This window comes from Poeciliopsis prolifica, unplaced genomic scaffold (assembly GCF_027474105.1).
Source record: "Poeciliopsis prolifica strain line A6 unplaced genomic scaffold, Auburn_PproV2 SCAFFOLD020, whole genome shotgun sequence".
Lineage (NCBI taxonomy): Eukaryota > Metazoa > Chordata > Actinopteri > Cyprinodontiformes > Poeciliidae > Poeciliopsis > Poeciliopsis prolifica.
In genome coordinates, this window is record NW_026562395.1 from 984,028 (window position 1) to 1,005,112 (window position 21,085).

Below are 21,085 nucleotides of genomic sequence, written 5' to 3' on the forward strand. Positions count from 1 at the left end.
TTGGCTGTGAGCATATTAAAAATTACAAATGCACAACATATATTTTAAATTGTATTTAATTTTTTTTTCTCCTTTTTATCTAAACAGGAAAAAAAAAAAACGCTTTAAAAACCATAGTACGATGATCAGGTGATTGTAATCTGTCTACTATTGTTCAGGCTGTAACAACATTCAGCTTCCGAGCTTCGATAATCCAAGATACAAGGTTTTCACTGAATACAGTTTTCACAAATTACAAACAGTACATGAAGTAATCAATAATCCTGGTTGAATATTCCAGCCCTGATGAAACCAGTCCATTTATTTTGGATCTTATGCTTAGAAAGCATGTCAAATTTCAGTTTTATTTTTCAGAAGTGGAATAACTGTATCAGAAATCTTAAATAATGTTTGGTTTGCTTTGTCTAAATTGTGATGGATGAGATGAAGTCTGGACTCCAAAGCTTTATTTAAAATATTGATAGAAATTAGGGTTGACAGGAAAACTTATTAGCTTTGTGCATCTACCCAAATCTGCCACTTAAAATGTTAAATTAACATTCTATTTCAGTTATTCAGTGTAGAACTGTTTCACTATAGGACTAGTTGAAGTTAAAGATTGCAGATGTTTACATACAGCCTTTCTTGGTAAAATAATTTCTTTTTATTTTAAACCAGTGTGTTTTGATATTTGAACCGATCAGCTGAAGCCTTTTATACCTCGCGCCATGTCTTCATCTCACTGACTGTATTAAACCACACATGTATACTTTCATAATACCTATAAATACACATTATTATCGTGGTTATCGTGTTATCCTAACACAATAATCCTAAACGTGTCAGGATTAAATAAAAAGTTAATCCTAACTTTTTTAGGATTATATTAAACACGAAGGAGTGTCATAGTTTTGTTAGCCATCGATGTAGAAATGAAGCAGTGGACTGAGCTGTGGTTTACCCAAGATGCAATGCAAACTGTGTGGTTAAAATGCCAGTTTTTGTTAGTGCATAAATTTTTTGCTTTTTTTCTGATGTGACCTCTATTTTTTCAGAGTCGGCATGGCTTTGTGTGACTCCGTGTGGTTGTGCAGGATGGCACGCTTCATCACTACAACATGCTAAAAACTGGATTTCTGTAAATGTGAGTGTAAGATCTGTTCAAAGAAATATAGCTTCATTTCTGTCACTGCATTCAAAATACATGCACCTTTCAGCTCTACTTGTTCATTCTGTTTCACACTCAAACGTAAGTGTGAGCACTGCCTGGCAACCGTTGCAGCCGGATTGCCAGTGTGTGACCGTGACATCACTGTGACATCACTGTGACATCACTGTGACATGGACTGATTTTAGAACACAGCTCCTGTGTGATGATTGTAAACTGACTGGATTTATTCACTTCGAACTGAGGACTGAATATTTACATTTGAATTGAGGCCAACATTTACTTTTGCTTTACTGAGCTGAAGAGTAAACAGTGAGTAAGTTTGCTCAGAACCACTTCATTCAGCCAGCCACAGCGCCAAACACCAAATAAATGCAAGTGGTCTGTCCTCAGCTGACTTAATTGCTTATTTTTTTTATTATTATTTTGATCTTTTTTTTGCCAGGCAGTGATTGGCAATTTGAGAGGGGCTTATTCTCCAGAGGACCTCACAGCACACCACACTAGATGCAGCCATTCCCCGATACATTCACACATTGATGGTGGCTCGTTATTTATTTGTTACCTTGCTTATTTGTTTGATTTATTATTTACTTTAGAATTGTTTTTTTTCCATCCCAAACAAAAACCTTTTCCTGTGGTTTTGTGAGGTGACTCCAGCTCACTTAGGTTATTCACCTGATTGAAGTTGGCCCACCCACCTTCTTCAAACCTGGCAAAATTGGTGTCAAACGTTTGTGCTACGTTTGTGCAGCAAAAATATTAGTTTGTGCTGCTTTGGCTTTGAAGATATTAGTGAAAGTTTAAAGGTCAAAAGGTAAACCAGCCCCTCACTTTTCCCACTTTTGTGAAATCAGACAAAATTGGTGTCAAACGTTTGTGCTACGTTTGTGCAGCAAAAATATTAGTTTGTGCTGCTTTGGCTTTGAAGATATTATTGAAAGTTTAAAGGTCAAAAGGTAAACCAGCCCCTCACTTTTCCCACTTTTGTGAAATCAGACAAAATTGGTGTCAAACGTTTGTGCTGCGTTTGTCATGGTTTGTGCAGCAAAATCTGTTGTTTGTGCTGCTGTCATATTAAAGATATTAAGAAATGTTTCTAGAGGTCATTAAAGGTCAATCAGCCCCCCCCCTCCCCCACCACACCTCACCCCCTCTCCTTCTTCAAATCAGACAAAATGGGTGTCAATTAACTTAATTACGTTTGTGCAAATGTTTGATACCAATTTTGTCTGATTTCATAAAATTGGGGGAGGGGGGACTGGTTGACCTTTTGACCTTTAACTTTTCATTAATATCTTCAAAGCCAAAGCAGCACAAACGAAAATTTGACACCAATTTTGTCTGATCACTCAGGTCTCTGACCTTTAATTTTGGTAAAACTGAAAAAGAAGCATAAAAAGAACCATATATGAACTGTACAGACATTGCCATATGAAAGACAAAATAATAAAATTCTGTCTTTCATATGGCAATGTCTGTACAGTTCATATATGGTTCTTTTTATGCTTCTTTTTCAAAGACAGAATTTTATTATTCTGTCTTTCATAAGACGTGTCCAGCCTTCGTAGTTAGGCAGACTGAATTTTAATGATTTATGTTAGATTTTAACAGAAAATAGGATATTGGCTTATTTTTGAAAAGCCCATCAGACAATTTATAATTTTGTATTGCAAAACTGAACTTGCACAAGGAAATAATTTATTGAATCATTTGTCATGAGCTAATGATACAACAACAAATGGTGATTGCAGTGCAGTTTGCATTTTCTTTCAACTGATGGGACAGTGGTATGATCAAGAAACCACTAATTATGTTTATGAGTCCTGAGTGTTGAGTTTTATGCTGAGTTCCAGGCTATGCTGCCTGGACTTTTGTACTCTCTGGAGATCCTCATCAAATCCTCAAAACTCAGTTGCTGCCTCACCTCTTTGCTTTTGGAGAGGTGAGACAGCAACAACCGTAAATCACAACACAATATAAAGGGGCCAATTAACCGAAACTCGCCAGCTTTTTGGACTGTGGGAGAAGCCAAAGCACTTGGAGAACCCACATCTGCACAGGGATATCATGGAAACTCCACACAGAGTTTCCGTGATACTCTGCGTGAAATATCATGGTTCCACTTTGGTGGAACAAAGTTTGCTCTACCACTGCGTTACAGTGGTGGCACAAATTGTCATACACATCCATGCACTTTTCTGCAAGGGAAATGTAGGAAATGTAAAAGAGACTTGCTTTTTTTTGAGAGTGGGAGAAGCCACTTGGAGGGAACCCACATCTGCATAGGGATATCGTGGAAACTCCATGCAGAAACATTCAGTGGTGCAACAAACCTGCATGCACACACTCTTTTTCAGTGGAAATGTAGAGAGCCCAATGAAAAGAAACTAACATGTTGCTTTTTTTTTAGAGTGGGAGAAGCCAAAGCACTTGGAGAGAACCCACATCTGCACATTGGAAAATCCATGCAGAGTTTCCGTGATACTCCAATCACGGTTCCACTTTGGTGGAACAAAGTTTGTTCTGCCACTGCGTTCCAGTGTTGAAACAAATACTCACACATCCTTTCACTTTTCTTCGTGGGAAACGTAGGAAATGTTAAAGAAACTTGCTTTTCTGATGGTGGGAGAAGTCAAATCACTTGTAGAGAACCCACATCTGCATGGGAATATCCTGGATTCTCCATGGAGAAACAAAATGTTGGCATTTGAGGCCTTGGTGACAAGCACCAACTGTGTATTGTGCAATCAGTCACTTCTCATCATTGTTTTTAAATACTCCAAAAGACAAGAGGTATTGGTCCATACCACTTTTGCTTCATCTCAGAGATATTTTTTTATCTCAGTTGAGAGCTAATATTTGATCAAACTTACTTGTCAGTCTTTTCTGAAGGAAAAAAGAAGGGAATACTCTGAAGATTACCCTTCAGAGTAGTTTTAGAATTTCCGTGATCTGTTTCTATGAAGACGTGTATCATTCTTATTGATTGTGTGACAGATTTCTTCCTGCCTGGGATCTGTCGGAGATTTTGTGTTTTGGTTCCCGTCAAGAAGTGAATCACTCACTCTGCTTGTCTGATAGATGTCTCCATACCTGGAATATGACAGATGTTTTGGGTTTTGGTTCCTGTGAAGAAGTGAATCACTCACTCTGCTTGTCTCATAGATGTCTACATACCTGGAATATGACAGAGGTTTTGGGTTTTGGTTCCTGTGAAGAAGTGAATCACTCACTCTGCTTGTCTGATAGATGTCCTCATGCCTGGAATATGACAGAGGTTTGGGTTTTTGTTGCTGTGCAGATATAAATCACTGACTTTGGATGTCGGATAGATTTCTTCCTGCCTGGAATCTGTCAGAGTTTTGGGGTTATTGTTGCTCTGCAGATAAAAATCCCTCACTTTGGATGTCGGATAGATTTCTTCCTGTCTGGAATCTGTCAGAGTTTTGGGGGTTTTGTTGCTGTGCAGATAAAAATCACTCACTTTGGATGTCGGATAGATTTCTTCCTGCCTGGAATCTGTCAGAGTTTTGGGGGTTTTGTTGCTGTGCAGATAAAAATCACTCACTTTGGATGTCTGATAGATGTCTTCCTGCCTGGAATCTGTCAGAGTTTTGGGGGTTTTGTTGCTGTGCAGATATAAATCACTCACTTTGGATGTCTGAGAGATTTCTTCCTGCCTGGAATCTGTCAGAGTTTTGGGGGTTTTGTTGCTGTGCAGATATAAATCCTTAATTTTGAATGTGTGATAGAATTCTTCCTGCATTAAATCTGTCTGAGATTTTGTGTTGTCATTGCTATGAAGATGTAAATCAATCACCTCCGTCGTCTCACAGATTTCTTCCTGCCTGAAATCTGTCTGAGATTTTGTGTCGTCATTCCTATAAAGATGTAAATCAGTCACCTCCGTCGTCTCACAGATTTCTTCCTGCCTGAAATCTGTCTGAGATTTTGTGTCGTCATTCCTATGAAGATTTAAATCAATCACCTCCGTCGTCTCACAGATTTCTTCCTGCCTGAGATCTGTCTGAGATTTTGGTTTTTTGTTGCTGTGCACATATAAATCCTTAATTCTGAATGTGTGATAGAATTCTTCCTGCCTTAATTCTGTCGGAGATTTTGTGTTGTCCCTACGAACACGCACATCAATCACGTCAGAGATTTCTTCCTCGCTGGAATCTGTCAGAGTTTCGTTGCTGTGCAGATCTAAATCACTCATTTTGAATGTCTGAGAGATTTCTTCCTGCCTCAAATCTGTCAGAGATTTTGTGTTGTCATTCCTATGAGGATGTAAATCAATCACCTCCGTCGTTTCACAGATTTCTTCCTGCCTGAAATCTGTCTGAGATTTTGTGTTGACATTCCTATGAAGACGTAAATCAATCACCTCTGTCGTCTCACAGATTTCTTCCTGCCTGAAATCTGTCTGAGATTTTGTGTCGTCATTCCTATGAAGACGTAAATCAATCACCTCCGTCGTCTCACAGATTTCTTCCTGCCTGAAATCTGTCTGAGATTTTGTGTCGTCATTCCTATTTAGATGTAAATCAATCACCTCCGTCGTCTCACAGATTTCTTCCTGCCTGGAATCTGTCTGAGATTTTGTGTCGTCATTCCTATTTAGATGTAAATCAATCACCTCCGTCGTCTCACAGATTTCTTCCTTCCTGGAATCTGTTTTTTGGTTGTTGGTGTGCACATATAAATCCTTAATTCTGAATGTGTGATAGAATTCTTCCTGCCTTAATTCTGTCGGAGATTTTGTGTTGTCCCTACGAACACGTACATCAATCACCTCAGAGATTTCTTCCTCGCTGGAATCTGTCAGAGTTTCATTGCTGCGCAGATATAAATCACTCGGATAGATTTCTTCCTGCCTCAAATCTGTCAGAGATTTTGTGTTGTCATTACTATGAGGACGTAAATCAATCACCTCCGTCGTCTCACAGATTTCTTCCTGCCTGAAATCTGTCAGAGATTTTGTGTTGTCGTTCCTATGAAGACGTAAATCACTCACTTTGTTTGTCTGAGAGATTTCTTCCTGCCTCAAATCTGTCAGAGATTTTGTGTTGTTGTTCCTATGAAGACGTAAATCACTCACTTTGTTTGTCTGAGAGATTTCTTCCTGCCTGAAATCTGTCAGAGATTTTGTGTTGTTGTTCCTATGAAGACGTAAATCACTCACTTTGGTTGTCTCACAGATTTCTTCCAGCCTGGAATCTGTCTGAGTTTTTATGTTTTTGTTCCTGTGAATATGTAAATCGCTCACTTTGGTTTTCTGAAAGATTCTCGGCAGGAAGTAATCTTTCAGAGTTTTCTTCTTTTTCTCGCGTGAAAGCATACATTGCTCTTCAATTTGGTCTGACAGATTCCTTTCTGTCTGGAGTAGTAATAGGTGTTGATGGATTTTCTCAGCTTGCTTTATCAAATCGCTGTTTTGCTGAATCAGAGCTTTTGTCTTGTCTTTTGACATCTTGTACTTTTCTTTCAATATACTCATCTTCTTCAATTTCATGGTCAAGACAGCAAGGTCTTCTTGAAGATCTCTCATGTTTTCCCCCAGATCCTTAATTTCTTCCTCTTGTATCTTGCATTTTTCCTCCAACATATGGAGAGAGTCCAGTTTCATTTTCAGAGCATGAGCCTTCTTTTTCAATTTCTGGTTTACCGCACGATCGATTTTTATCTGTTTTTCCAGGAACTTACAATCTTCTTCAAGATCTTCAGTGTCTTCTATTTTCATGGCAATTTTTTCTATTTCCTTAGCCAAAACTTCATTCTCTTCCCGGAGAGTGCTGGCTGTGTGGAGATGTCGGCATACTTTGTCAATAAGTTTCCCAACACTTCTAGTAAATCTTTTCCTGAGATTTAAGTGTCTTGACATAAATCTCGAAATCTTTTCAAACATTTTCCGCTGAGTTTGATGAACAACTTCTTTCGGTTAAAAGGTTTGCAGCAATTTCTGTAAGCAGAGACGATGCGTTCTCCTTCAGAATCAAGCTAAGTGAACCTTACAATGAAATTAATAGGATACCACCTCTGTGACCTCAGAGGAGTTGTGACATCATTGTTGACATCATTCTTTAATCCTGTAGCCATGCCAACACGATGACCTGACAACATTCTGACACGCCGGGGCCACCACAAAACTTTCAGTGATGTGTGATAAACTGCTGATAAAATAAAACACCTTTTGTCTTAATATAATTTCAGTAACTATTATTTTTTTGCCCTGTAATAAGATTAGCCATTCAAAATTAAGGGCAAGTACATATTAAATAGCAGAGAATGAAATAGGTTGTTCTCAAAATAGATATTTATGAAGATTATTAACAATTAGAGGTTAATTGCACCAAATAACATGAACACCATATGCCTGTTTTTAATGTGTTCCTTCTTGAATTCCAGAATTTTTATAAAAATAAAAAAGATTAGGGAAATGAATTCTGTTAACCACCAGAAAAAAATTTACGCATTTTAAACTAAGGTATTAAACTAAGATAAAGAATATAACTTAAAATTTTATTATTTTTGGTTGTTGTAACACTTAAAACAGTAAAAATTGGTTTGTTTTGTTTTAAAATACATATAAATGATTTTTTTAAACAATTATTTTTTAAATAATTATCAATTTTATCATTAGATATTAGTTGTAATAATCATATGAGATTTTTATTAAATATTAGAGAATGAATTTACTGAACTAAAAAAAATCTAAAGTGGTCATAGGACATAAAAGCAACAAGACTGTAGACAAGTGAAGTGTAGCTTTTGGTGAGATTGCATGATTCTCTCCTTCTCTTACCTTAGCGCAGATAAGACACTATGAACACATATTTTTGCTCTGACCTTCTTGTGCTCTTGTTTTTGTGGTTGGGTTATAACACGTAATTTCCCGTCTCAATCTATACTTGATTGAGACGGGATGTCGTTTTGAAAACAGGAAAAGGAAGAAATACCCTAAAAAGTAAATTCTTCATGCAACCAATAATAGAACAAATTGTCCTTTCGGAGCAAACAAACAACAAACTGGCAACATCTATAACTGTAATTGATAAAATATGTTCTGACTGGACAGGTCACATGTATGGCTCAAGTGCAGTGCCATTTTACAAAGAATGCTATCATGCAGTGTCAGAATGAGATTCACTGAGCGTGAACAGATGTGAAGTTCTCACTCCTTGTTCTTTTCAGAGCTTCAGCACAGAAATGGAGACATCACAGACTGAGTACATGCAGGTAATCTAGAACAATAAGCTAAAGGGGATCCCTGGGGTTTGCAGGTGTTAGGGACCAGAATAGTCAACAATTATATGAAATTTCTAAATACTTGACACCCCCTATAAAATATTTATAGCCATATAAGGGTATATTAAAGGGTTATTTCGTTGCGATTGGTTCATCAGAAGAAACACGTCAGTGATATAAATCAGAAGATTAGGTAAGTGTCATTATTTATTCCTGTTTCAGTTCAGCAGCTTCAGGAAGTCAGAGTATGACCTTACCAGCAAGACTCAGCATGGAGCCGAACAACTCCACTGTGATCACCTACAACTTGTCATCTTCAGGACTTCCGCCTTATCCCTCCTGGCTGACCAAAGGTGTTGTCCCTGTGGTGGTGATGTCCTTCTGCTGCATTGTGGGAGTTTCAGGAAACATCGCAGTGATTCTTCTCAGGCCGAATTGGCACCATCTTTCCAGTCTGAGCCAGAGTCTAATGCTGAATCTGGCCATTTCTGACCTGATGTGCCTGCTGACCCTTTCGCTATGGATTTACCCGCTGCTGTATGGCTGGAGCTTTGGCCTGGTGGCCTGTAAGATCCTATCCTACCTTGTGTACTGCAACATTTATGGCAGCAAACTCACTGTGATTGTGTTAAGCGTCCAGCGCTACCTAACAGTGGTGCATCAGAGAAGATTTCCACAGGTGAAGAAGAGAGCAATGCTGTCTCTACTCTGGATGGCCGCGGTCATCCTGTCCATCCCTGCTCTGGTGGTTCGACAGCTGTCAACACATCAGCAGCGGATAGTTTGTGAACCTCGGTATTCTTCAACTACTCAGGGTGTGGTTGTACAGTTGGCAGAGACTTTGTTTGATTTTTGCTCTTTTGCTCTCGTCGTTTTTTCATACGTTCGACTTCACAGGACGTTGAACCAGGCAGCCTTTTTCAACAATCCACAGACGACTCGGCTGATAACAAGTATCATTGTGAGCTTTTTTGTTCTCTGGACTCCATTTCATATCATAAATCTCCTGGATGTGGCTGCTATGTGTTTAAAGAATGAAAGACTTTTGAAATTTTGCAAGGACATCTGGTTCGTTGTTAAGACACTTACTTTTGTAAACTGCTGCCTGAATCCTCTTCTGTATGTCTTCACATCTAAAAAAATGTGTGTAGTTTTCCAAAAACGGGAAGAGGTGCAAAGCTAGAGCAAACCACTAAGTCACCAGACATAATAGGCACTTTAAAAGGTATAGCTGCAAAACATTGAGACATTTAGAAACATTGTCATCATGTGCCATCATCAGGTATTGCTGCAAAGTCAAAGAAAACATCGTAAGTGATTCTCTATTTTATTTTCTTGCTCCATCAAGAGGAGTGAAAACTGCAAGACAATAACTTGATGCAATGAACTTTACATGACGGTAATATCTGATGTCTCGGATCCACATGGGATGTATAAATGACTGGACATAATTGACTTTATTTGTAAGCAAAAACAATCTGGTTTATAGATGAAGACGGACTGTACTGCTCTGTAGCTCTAAATGGTATAAAAACTGATCTAACAAACTAATCACCTGTTTTTGTGTAGAATACTGAGGTGTTTCCAGCAAGTGTTTTGCATTTTGCATTGTGTTCTTGTTAATAAGTTATTTTCTGTGTAGGCTTTTTGTTCTAAGGAGATTAAATATACAATCAAAATATCTTGTGAAAATGCTGTCATATTCCATTAAAAATGATATAGTTTCCAATGAGGCTGCGTCCTGAGATCAAAAGTACTTTTTTCAAAACATAACAACTTTAAAAGTATGTACATCATATAAATAAAGTTTTTTTTGTTTTGTTAATAATATGATGTAATATTCTAATCTTAAATGTTAGATGTAAGCCAAAAAATACATTGATAAAGATAAACACTTGAAAACATCCGTCTGTCTAATTAATATATTCAATGTGGTTCCCTTTGTGAAACTACTTACTGCAAAAAATAACTTCCCATGCATCGTGGAGCCTTTACATCATAATCCAGCTAGTTTGGTCCTTATAGGTAAAAGAAAATCAATTGTGTATGTAGCCTGTGGATTTTCTCTGCAGGGTTTAGTTTCTCGGAGGATATTTTGTATGCAGTACTGATGATGGTGTGTTCATGTGGATTCACTGAACAAAATCTAGAAGTAAAAATATGGTAGATTGGTGAAATCTTTTTTTATTCAGACTTTAATTCTGATCTTTGTTCTACGCTTTGTTCGTTTTATGTGAGGTTGTACGATTCACTCTTATCTTCTTTACCTTAGAGGAGATGAGATATTATAAACACTAAGTTTAGCTCTGACTTCACCATGAGTACTTGAGTCTAAGTTTATGACATGTTGAGTTCATAATTGTCTTAGGCAGGAAATGGTTTTCGAAAACAGGAAAAGGAAAATAAAACTCGAACAGGTCAGACCTTTAAACTTTTGACAAAAGAGCAAATTGTCCTTTAAGGGCAAACAAACAAACAACATACAAGTACTTAAGGAATGCTGATATTTGCTTTAATTCAGAGTTCAATAACATCAACAACAATTTTACATGTGAAAATTATTCGAGATGGACAGGAGAAAGAACAGGAGAGTCCTTTTTCAAAGACCAAAGGACAATGCAATCATAATGTGAAAATGAGAACAGATTCGCTGAGTTTGAACAGATGTGAAATGTGAGAGATTCCCCAGAGATTCACACCTGCAAGTAATCCAGAACTAAACTACAGTGGATCGCCGGTATTTGAAGGTTTATAGGAACAACCACCCACAAATACCAGAAATCTAGGAATATTTGAGACCCCCCTAAAAACGCTTATAATTCCCTATTTTAATAGTTCAAATACTAAATAGACCTTAAAATGCATGAATATGCAAAGTGGTATCACAACACAAGGTAACATCCACAATCTTCTTCATCTTTCTGCTTGAGATTGAAAAAACATTTTAGATATAAAATTTGTGAATAGTTTACATTTTCGGTGAATAGAAAATGATACGAATAGGTAAATCAATAAATACTGAACTGCAAATAGGCGGGGGTCCCTTTATTGAAAATATATACAACACTAGAAGAAAACTATTTTAATGTCTGTTATTGAATACAAACATTTTGAAGACATAGACATGCTTTGTAAGGCTAAATGTATAAAAATTCATATTGCTTCCTTCTGGCATTGAGACTGAAGAAACACAAGTGTAGCAACTGCAGCAAAAAATCTGAAAATACAATGAGTAAACAGTGCACTTTAAAAAAATACTGTGTCAACGACTGATAGGAGGATGGTCATTGTTGTCCTTTGATACACAAGATCACAGTTATTCTCTGTTTAACACTGCACAAATTTTTCAATTGCTCTATACTTTGTTGATACGTTATCCCTGACCTTTGCTTTCCTCAAACAGTGAAAGCATCTTTATCTCATGTCGATCTCTGAGCTCAAACCTCATTACAGAAACCTGAATCTCCATAAATCCAGTGGCATATCTGAGCATATTTGTGAGGCGTGATCCTTACTGCAACATTGAACTCCCCCGGCCCGTCCTGATCCTCTTCCACCCACTGATGGCCTGAAAACACTCCGATCACCCTCCTCTGCCAGATCCATCTCCCGCCTTTACGTCTGGGTTTCTTCCTCAAACGGATGTAAACACCTGCGCCAGCTGCGCCTTGTTGAGCATCGCAGTGCTGATACATCAAATCATCTGACTCTTTTATCACTGAGCAGAAGCGATAAACGACCTTCTCTTCTCCACTTCCCTCCAGCAGGCTTTTGTCGGCATCGTACCCTGAGAAGTGGATTCGTGCCAGAGGTAGTAAAGGTGGCGCCACCCCAAGCTCCATGTGCTTTTGCTTGACAGGCCGCTTCAGCTCCAAGAGGGCGTAATCATAGTCAAGAGACTCAGAGTTGGCGGAGGCATTGGTGTGGATCCATCCTTGAGGGATTTGGGTTTGTTTAACTTGAGTCCAGCGAAACACAGCTTGCTTTCCTGGTGCTACTTGACGCCGGTTGCGACTGAAACGCTGACCCTTTCTACCTTTTCTCTCAAATTCCTTTTCCCCAGCAGTAGCTTTTCCCTCACCGCCTCTTTTCCTTAACCTTCGACTTCTCCTTTCACCTCCCCTTCTCTTTCTCAATCCTCTAGCACTGTTTTTATTTTCACTCTCTGCCTCTCCTCTCCTCAAGTCTACCTTATCTTGTATCCTACCACCCCTTCGTCTCCTTCCCCTCTTTCTTCTCAGACTTCCATCATGCTTGAGCTGTAACAGCCCAACTTTAAGGCTCCCAGCGTTCTCCAGGTAGTCTCTGCCATTATGGATACAATGAGCTGCTGTTAACACATGTTTTGGAGACACGAGGACTCCAGAACAGCCAGTGGAAAGGCGGACCGCTGTGGAGAATGGGTAGTTAGTGATAAAGCTTGAATCTGAGATGACAAAGCGTCCATCTGCTCCAAAAACTTGCCGTTTCCTGCGGATATGAACCTGCTTTACACTGTCTCCTCCCAGAGTCTTGTTCATCCACTCCAGGCCCACATCTGTATGTGTTTGCGTGCCATTTTCATACAGGGTCTGGTATCCCAGAATCCTTTCCTGCTTAGTTTGCCTGAATGATGGTGGACTGCTCTGACACTCGGTTCCACAGAGCGTGTTGGCTGTTGATTTGACTTTGTCCTCCATCTGTCCACTAAGCAAACTTGCGTTCATAATGGATTTGTGTGTAACCAGCAGCCTTGGCAGCCTCTGCCGGGTCCACATGTGTGAACTGCTCTCTTTGCTGCTGCCAAAAACTTCAGAAACTGTGAAGGCGGCTGCAAAGAGCAGCATACACATGATGACTTCAAGGCTCATCCCACTGCAAAAAAAAAAAAAAAAAAAATCAAAAAACAGACATAAAGACTCATTATTCCCAACTATCTGGAGAGCAACATAAGCTTCTTAAATGTACAACAACATATTTGACGAAATAGTGATAAATAGCGAGATTCTTACTAATATATTATCTAATTGTGGCGCAAGTGTAGAAAACCCAAACTTGTTGGAGTGGGCAAAATGTTTGACAAAAATTCTAATTGACCAGCAGATGGCGCCAAATTGCCGTTAATGATCTGGACTGTGCATCAAGAGCAAAGTTTATAATAATCACGTTCAATACAGTTTTGCAGTATTTAATGCACAACAGCAATTTAGGTTTTACTTTTTAGTTTGCTGAACAAATTATCGTTTTGGGGTCAGGGGGCTAAGAGGGGAGATTGCAGGGTTTCCACATTCAAACTGTAGAAAATATATTTTTAAAATTAACATCCACATAAACAATAACAAAAGAGAAACTACAAAGCTTATAATTTGATACTAGAAATTAAATTAAGAGCTTTAGAGTTTTCGCCCTCTCAATACTTAGAAAATGCCGCCCAATAGAAAAAAACTGCGATAAATACAAAGTTCAGTGTTCCTACCTGCAAACAGCCGAAAATCCCATCCGGTCAATGCTCTGCTTTGTAATATTGAAGCTTTAAATTTGTATTTAGGCGACTACAAGCTGACCAGCGCAATCAGTTCCTGAGCTGGAAATTGAAACGGCAACATGAATTAGTGAGGATGTGGCAAGGATTCTCTCTGGGATCTGTATCCTACTCCCATGTTGAGAAATGTTTTGCTCAGAAGGAGTGTCAGCCCAGGAGGATGAATGAAATCAAGGATCATGTGACGGAAAGAGGAGCAAAGGAGTCAGAGGTGGGCAGTTTTAGGGTTTGCAATAGCTCCCCAACAAAAACACCCCCCATGTCACATCCGAGAAAACAAAGATTATTGTTTTAATGTGATGAAATATTCTGTAAAATCTAATTGTGATTTAATTGAATCTAAATGCAAAACCCCTAACAAATAGTCCGCTATAAAGGGTCAGAAATAAATATCAACAAAGTAAAGGCAATGGGGAAAGGTGGTGAGCTCATGACTTTATTGCACATCCTGTAAACAAACGAATCATTTGGTGTTTACACAAGTGGAAAGGTCCGTTCTGCAAAAATATCCATCATGTTGGTTAAAGACTCAACAGAGACAAAAGTCAACAAAGCATTTTGCTTATGTTGCATCGTTGTGATCACCTAGGATATTCCATCAGGTTGGCAGCATGCAACACAAAAGAGAGCATGATGCAACATCACAACTCTGTACTTTACATTTTAATAAGAGGATGTGTCTTTGACATTTCCGGTATTTTGGTTTCTCTTGTCACATTCAGTGGCTGATGTCTGGGAAATCTTACAAGTAGAGAACAGAAGAACTTCACTAGAACTACGATTCATGTAAGATCTTTTTTTTTTACTGCCGCTCTGAATTGCGCCATTGCACACTGACTGCTATGGGTTGCATCCGAAAGATGCAAAGATTGGGCCCTGAGGTTTCCACATAAGAAACATTGTTTCTTATGACTGAAATGTTCTTCTCTATGACTGTGTTTAAACAACATGATAGGTATCTCCGTTCCCCTTTTATCACAAAACAAGTTTCTGACAAACTCAAATAAGGTGTGGTGAGCTGGTTTTCTGTACAGCATTGTGGGTGTTCTTGGAAACCACATATGTGTTAAAACCTCAAGGCAAAAAGAAGTGCTCACACCAGAACCTTGACTTTAAGGCAATACTACTTCAATGTGTTAATTTTCATAATAAATCATTACAGAAGTGAACTTTGATTATCTTCCTTCAACTTAAGCAAGTTAATGAAAAGAAATGCATCTTTTTTTTTTTTTACATTTTTTACTTCCCTTTCAAATTTGCATGTCAAAGTGTACAAATGCAGACACGTCAATATTTTAGTTTTAACTTCTTTTTTTTGCTTTAACTGCAAAATATTTAGACAGTCTGAGTTATCTTTTCAATGTGTTACAGAGGCAAAAGTAAACACCACATCAACTGATGCAAATTTACACCTACTGCAAGCAGAGTGATGCAGACAAGCATAAGCGTCCGCAAGTTTTTTTTTTTTTTAAGCTCCTCTTTGTCAGCCCACTTCCTTTTCTGCTTTTTACTCCATTTACCAGCATCAGGTACTCAAAGCACAACTTCCACAACCAGACCCAGGATGGATGGGCTTAATTTCACTGCTGCTCCCTCCAACTTCTCCTCATTGGAACATCTTCCTTCTCCCTTAGGGAGCTCCAGAGGTCTCATTCCCACGGTGGTGTTGTCCATCTGTTTGATGCTGGGCGTTCCTGGAAACATTGCTGTGATTCTTCTCAAGCCTAACTGGAAGAAGATGTCCAGCATGAGCCGGAGCTTGATGCTGAATTTGGCCATTTCTGACCTCATCTGCTTGTTGACCCTTCCACCTTGGATTTACAATTTACTCCACAGTTGGATATTCGGTGTGGTGAGCTGTAAGCTTCTGTCTGGCCTTGTTTACTGCAGTGTTTATGGCAGCCAGTTCACTGTGACTGCAGTTAGCGTCCAGCGCTACCTTGTGGTGGTCCACCGTGTTGACTGCAAACGGGTGCGAAAAAGAGTGCTGCTGGGTCTGCTCTGGCTGCTTGCTCTCCTCAATTCCATCGCTACTTTTGTGGTACGACAGGTAAAGACAGATCAGAAACTGAAACGGTGCCAACCAATTTATTCTTCCGATAGCCAGAGGGCAGCTCTTCTGCTGACAGAGGCCATGGTGGGGTTTGCTTCCTTGTCTTTGGTAGCATTTTCATACTTTAGTCTCCACAGGAAAGTCAGTCAAGGAGCCTTTTTCAACAATCGACAAATAACCCGACTGGTTACCTGCATCATCGTCTGCTTTGTTGTGCTGTGGGTTCCGTATCATGTCATAAATCTCCTGGGTGTGGCAGCTATTTGTCTCCAGAACGACATCCTGTTGAAATTTTGTAGAAATGCATGGAACGTTACTGGAGCGCTGTCATTTGTAAATAGTTGCGTCAATCCACTCCTCTATGCCTTTACCTCAGAAAAAATGTGCTCTGTTTTCCAAAAAAAGGATCCAGAGCAGCAGAATTCCAGAAATCTCTGAACAACAGATATGAGTACAACAGAAGAGGTATTTTTGTTTCTCTGTCGGTTTAAAGCATAATTGTGATAATTGTGATAAAATAAGCTGAACATGATCAAGAACTAAATATAAGAAAGTGTAGTCTCTGAAAGGTTTCATGTTGATGCGTTTGTATTGGTTGTAATAAATGTATTTTCTATTTTCTCAGGCAAAAGGATGAGCTGATGAGGAATACTTTTGTGCTGGACTTGGTCATCCAGAGCTTGCATCCGTCTGCAGTTTCAGAAGATTTTCACTGAGTCATATCTCTCTCTCTCTCGTTGTTGTTCTTATTCTAACATATTTATTCAGAGTATTTTGTTGATATTTTTGTGCTTTTTCTGCTCTTAAATATATCTTGATTTGAAGAACAGATATGTGTACTAAAGTCACGTGAATCTAAAAAAAGATGATTACATGTAATTAGAAAGCTTTGTTAACAGTAGGGTTGAATTTTTTTTTTTTTTGCATTATGCGAACTGTGTACATAACTCTCTATTGTTGACTCTTGTTTTTTACTCAGTTTCTATTAAATGTTCTCAGGAAACAATTAGTTTTCCTTATTTTCTATAAAGATACCAAAAAAGTGTGTCTTAGTTAGCCAATTTAAATCATTCATTCCAAGGCATAATTAAGAAATTAAAATAAAACTATAAGTGGTTTCAGTAAAAGAAGAGAACAGAGCTGCAGTACCGACAGCTGCAATTAAAAACTCTCTGTCAGTTTTTCAATTCAACATGCACCAAATAGTTTTGGCTGTTCATTTCTCTGGTTTTTATTTAGCAGTAATAGAATAGAGAGAACTTATGTTAACTAACAGAGCTATAAGTATCTTATTAAAATTTGTTATTTTATGAAACTCGTCGTGTTGTGATGAGAAACTTTTTCATTAAAATGTGATAATGCTTCTCTAGTGTCTGAACACACGTACTTTTTTTATTTTTACATTTTTCAGATCTTTATTTGTAGAAGAATTTTAAATCTGTGTGCCATTGTGCCTCCAGCTGACCATTAGGTTCTTTTTTTTTTTGGTTTACAAATTGAAATGTCATTAAAATAAATAAAAGTTTGTGGCAGTAACTTCACCAAATATAAAAAATACAATTTAAGAAGCCTTAGGAATCACGTTTAATGAGCCTGTTGTATGTAAACTCCTAAAACTCACCTAAAATACTGACTTATTGTCAATTTACCGATTGACAATAAGTTTAAATAAGGCAAATACCATCATAAGTAATTGGTTTGAGACCAACATTAGTCTTTTGAGAGTTCTGTTTTCATCTTTTTCTAGTTTTAAAGGAAGGTGATGTCAGAGTTCACAATAACTACCATCTGTTCCAGATCCAAATCAAAGAACTTTCTGGTTAATGAATCCAATGATTAATCTTTACCAGTCTGCTTGACTCACCATGCATCGCAGTCTCAATTAGACTGTCTGCTGATGTTCTGCAGACTTTATTAATTTTCCATGCCACATTTAATTAGTGAGACAGATTATTTTAATTCTCTAATCAACACCATCTCTCCAGGCGTGTAAAAACCTCTCTAAGAGAAGATACAATGCTCATGGAAGTTGCTAAATTCAGATTGTGTTAAATTGCACACTTTTAAGATTTAGTGCTGCAGTGCTGTTGTATGGTGGATGCAACGTTGACTCAAATCAAAACTAAATACATGGCCATTTTGTTCCATTTGCTTCTTTCGATGTGGCCAAAAGCAGCTTCATATGAAGCTGAAACAGTTCCTGCTATGCTGGCACTAAAAGCAGAACATTACTTGTTGCATTGTTCCAATAAGATATGTCTTAAATAATGATCATCTTTAAGATGATAAAGATCTTGCAGTATAAATTATTAGGAGAGCTCGCTCAGACAAATTGAAGGCCTCCAAGACCTGAGCTGAGGTTTTATTTAGTCTCAGCCATGTTTTCATGTCTCTTTAGTCCTATGTTCTCCTTTATCTCTTTCAATTGTTTCTTTGTAAAATTCTAGATTCTTTCTACACTAAATAATAATAAAATAAAACACATAGACTTCTATCCTGACAAAAAACTGGATGCAGCTGGGAACTTTCACACGGAAGCTGTAGTTTGCCGAGGCTCAATGCACAGCTATTTGTCTTGGAGCTTTTCCAGTTCCCATCCAATCTAGATAATCAGGATTAGATTGGCCCAGCTTGCAGGACAACCAAATCTAGGTTGGAATATTTTTAGTTTGAATCTCAGCTCTCCAGTAACAAATGAATGAAACTCAATAAAACAAAATGCTGAGGTTACAAATATGCTAAAAGCTTATTCGATGAGAAACCTGTAGGGCATGAGTAGAGTGTCCTGTTGTCTTGAATTATTTTTCATGAGAATGCATGCTGCTGGGTGGCTTCAGACTGACAGAGCTATCCGTAAACAAAATGCTTGCATGCTGGAGTTTTGTTATGAAATCTTGAAAACAGCGCGTTGTCATGGCTTGTAAATAGTCCAGGAGGAGTTGATGGAAAAAGTGTGCGATCTTTGTTTCTTTCAGGATATAAGAGCCGGGCGCCGACACAGTTGCAATGTAAGCATTTCACATGAGACTGTTGCTGAAAATTTAAGCAATGCTTTTCATGAATTGTATATTTTATCCTGACAATAATAAGCCTGTCCTTCAACAAAAAAATGTATGACATTAGTTTTTTGGGGTTGTACTATGAAACCTTCCTGCCTAAATTGAAGTCTTTATGTTAACAAATCTCATTTTTTCTTCTCTGCTACTAAATGCAACCTTTATAATTGTTTAACCTCAAAGAAGATATTTAATATCTATGATGGTTGGGGAAGAGATGACAGAAAGGCAACAATAATTGAAATAATTGGTTTACCAGTGTTTTAGGAGAAAAAGTCTTCCATGAATCCTCAAGAAAATCTTGCTGTAGAGAAAGAAAATGGTTAATAATTACAGCTGAACATATTTTGGTGTTGTAATCCAGTCTTAACAATCTTGTGCAAAAATCTTCTTTGAAAAAAAGATTTATCTAAATGTAGAAAACACTTGTATTAGTAAATATGGTTTGTGTTTCTGCTGAAAAGAAGCTGTGCGCCTGCAAAAATAACTGATATTTGCACTAAGTTTTGTGATGCATTTGATCCCCCGACTTATTCAAATTGCAGAAGCGCATGCAATGCAGTACTAAAGCATCATTTTGCAGCTCTTTATCTATTTACTGGTGGCTCATTTCCTTTACGGTCATGTAGTACAACCTGACTTTCAGTCAACACTTGCACTATAGTATCAAGTGGTGACTCAGGTGGTGACTAAGAGTCACCACTTGATATGATCCTGCATATGCACTTTATAAAAATCATCCTGGCTTATGAAACACACGCTTTGAAAGGGACACATCACTACTTCCTAGTGAAATGAGAAGTGTAGTGCATAATGTGACAAAATGTTGAAAGGTTCAAGAGTCTTACTTTTAAAACTGAATAGCAAATATAAACCTTTCTCAAGAACTTCCCAACCAATCGTATGTAAATACAGAAGTTGAAAACAATTTTATCCTAAATTTGTGCCTATAACCTCTGGATTTTCATGTTGCTATTCTTCAAACTGCTTTCTGAATACCTGTGCAATGCGAGGCCATATTCAGCTTTGAAAACCTGAGAGAAGCCATATATTTCTGCAAGAGGCAGCAACATTTCTATAAACAAGCTGACGTGTCTGTTTACTGCCTCATGTTATTTCTCTAATGGAAGGAGGAGCATCTTTTTCCTCTCCTATCCCAAATTAAAACAGATGTGTCTGGCGTTGGATATTTGTGTGACTTCAACAGCCGTGCATGTTTTTTTTATTTTTATTCTGTGACGGCGCTTCTTTTCTTGTTGTTTTGCTCTCATGTCAGTTCAAAACTGAGAGGATGCATTTTTGTAGCATAAGGATAAGACTGATTTTATTGCATTCATAAAAATGTAGGATACATTATTTGTCTGTGGCAGTCAAAGCATATGGTTAAGGGATGTAGTCACTTCAGTTTTACTAAAGGCCTAGATTGCAGACGTGGGTGATTGTGCTGTACCACAATCTAGCACCACTGCTAGATGTAAGGATGTTCTCTGACTCTGTGATGGTAACGGACATTTGTTTGCTCTGTTGTAGAGTTTATTCTCATCACTTGGCTTTTGCACATTTGAAATATGAGAACCATATGTTTATCTGCTGGACAGATTCGAGGGCCTGCAGTCCGCTGATGAACTTTTAGAGAGAAAAGGATGACAGCTGGTATTTTTCCATCAGTTATCAGGTTTGCCTGCTTTCAGTTTTCATGTCTGTTCGTGAAAAGATGCAAAATTAATTGTATAGTGCTTTTTGACATAATGTATATTCAGAAACTGAGTAAGTATTCAGTATTGTTGAAAAGACCTTTAATGTTTCAGATCATCATCACACTAATGTAATCTGCACAAATACTGAATGTTTTTGGAATTAAATGATTCAAATAATACAAACATTTTCCAATAAAGATTTCATTTAAAGCAGGAGACAAAAGCTACTCAAACTGGCCTGATTGAAAACATGATTGTCTCACTTTTTAAATTACAAAATAACTTATTAACCACCAAAAATACCTGATTTTGTTGGCTAACCCCTACATTTATAAATCCACCTAAACAGAACCTGTCTTG

At 37.9% G+C, this 21,085-nt stretch overlaps 3 protein-coding genes across 5 annotated transcripts in view; 2 read left to right on the forward strand and 1 right to left on the reverse strand.

Moving 5' to 3' along the window:
• LOC129369122 (C-C chemokine receptor type 8-like) overlaps window positions 1-17,251 on the forward strand; it is a 32,081-nt gene extending 14,830 nt beyond the window's left edge. For 2 of the 3 annotated variants that reach the window (XM_055044463.1, XM_055044464.1), the window contains 3 exons: window positions 1,035-1,123; window positions 15,554-16,437; window positions 16,598-17,251. In XM_055044463.1, the coding sequence (XP_054900438.1) occupies window positions 15,601-16,410 (810 nt within the window). In that variant the 5' untranslated portion in view covers window positions 1,035-1,123; window positions 15,554-15,600 and the 3' untranslated portion in view covers window positions 16,411-16,437; window positions 16,598-17,251. Of the gene's footprint in view, window positions 1-1,034; window positions 1,124-15,405; window positions 16,438-16,597 lie in introns of those variants that run through there. The other variant, XM_055044462.1, reaches the window with a different exon arrangement.
• On the forward strand, window positions 8,663-9,581 carry LOC129369124 (leukotriene B4 receptor 1-like). Its single transcript, XM_055044465.1, has one exon. The coding sequence runs from the start codon at window positions 8,670-8,672 to the stop codon at window positions 9,579-9,581; it is 912 nt and encodes a 303-aa protein (XP_054900440.1). The 5' UTR covers window positions 8,663-8,669.
• LOC129369120 (serine protease 23-like) lies at window positions 10,902-14,208 on the reverse strand. The gene is made up of 2 exons (XM_055044455.1): window positions 13,854-14,208; window positions 10,902-13,252 (listed from the first exon to the last, which is right to left on the reverse strand). The coding sequence occupies exons 1-2, from the start codon at window positions 13,874-13,876 to the stop codon at window positions 11,836-11,838; spliced, it is 1,440 nt and encodes a 479-aa protein (XP_054900430.1). The 5' UTR covers window positions 13,877-14,208; the 3' UTR covers window positions 10,902-11,835.
• Window positions 17,252-21,085: the final 3,834 nt, after the last annotated feature.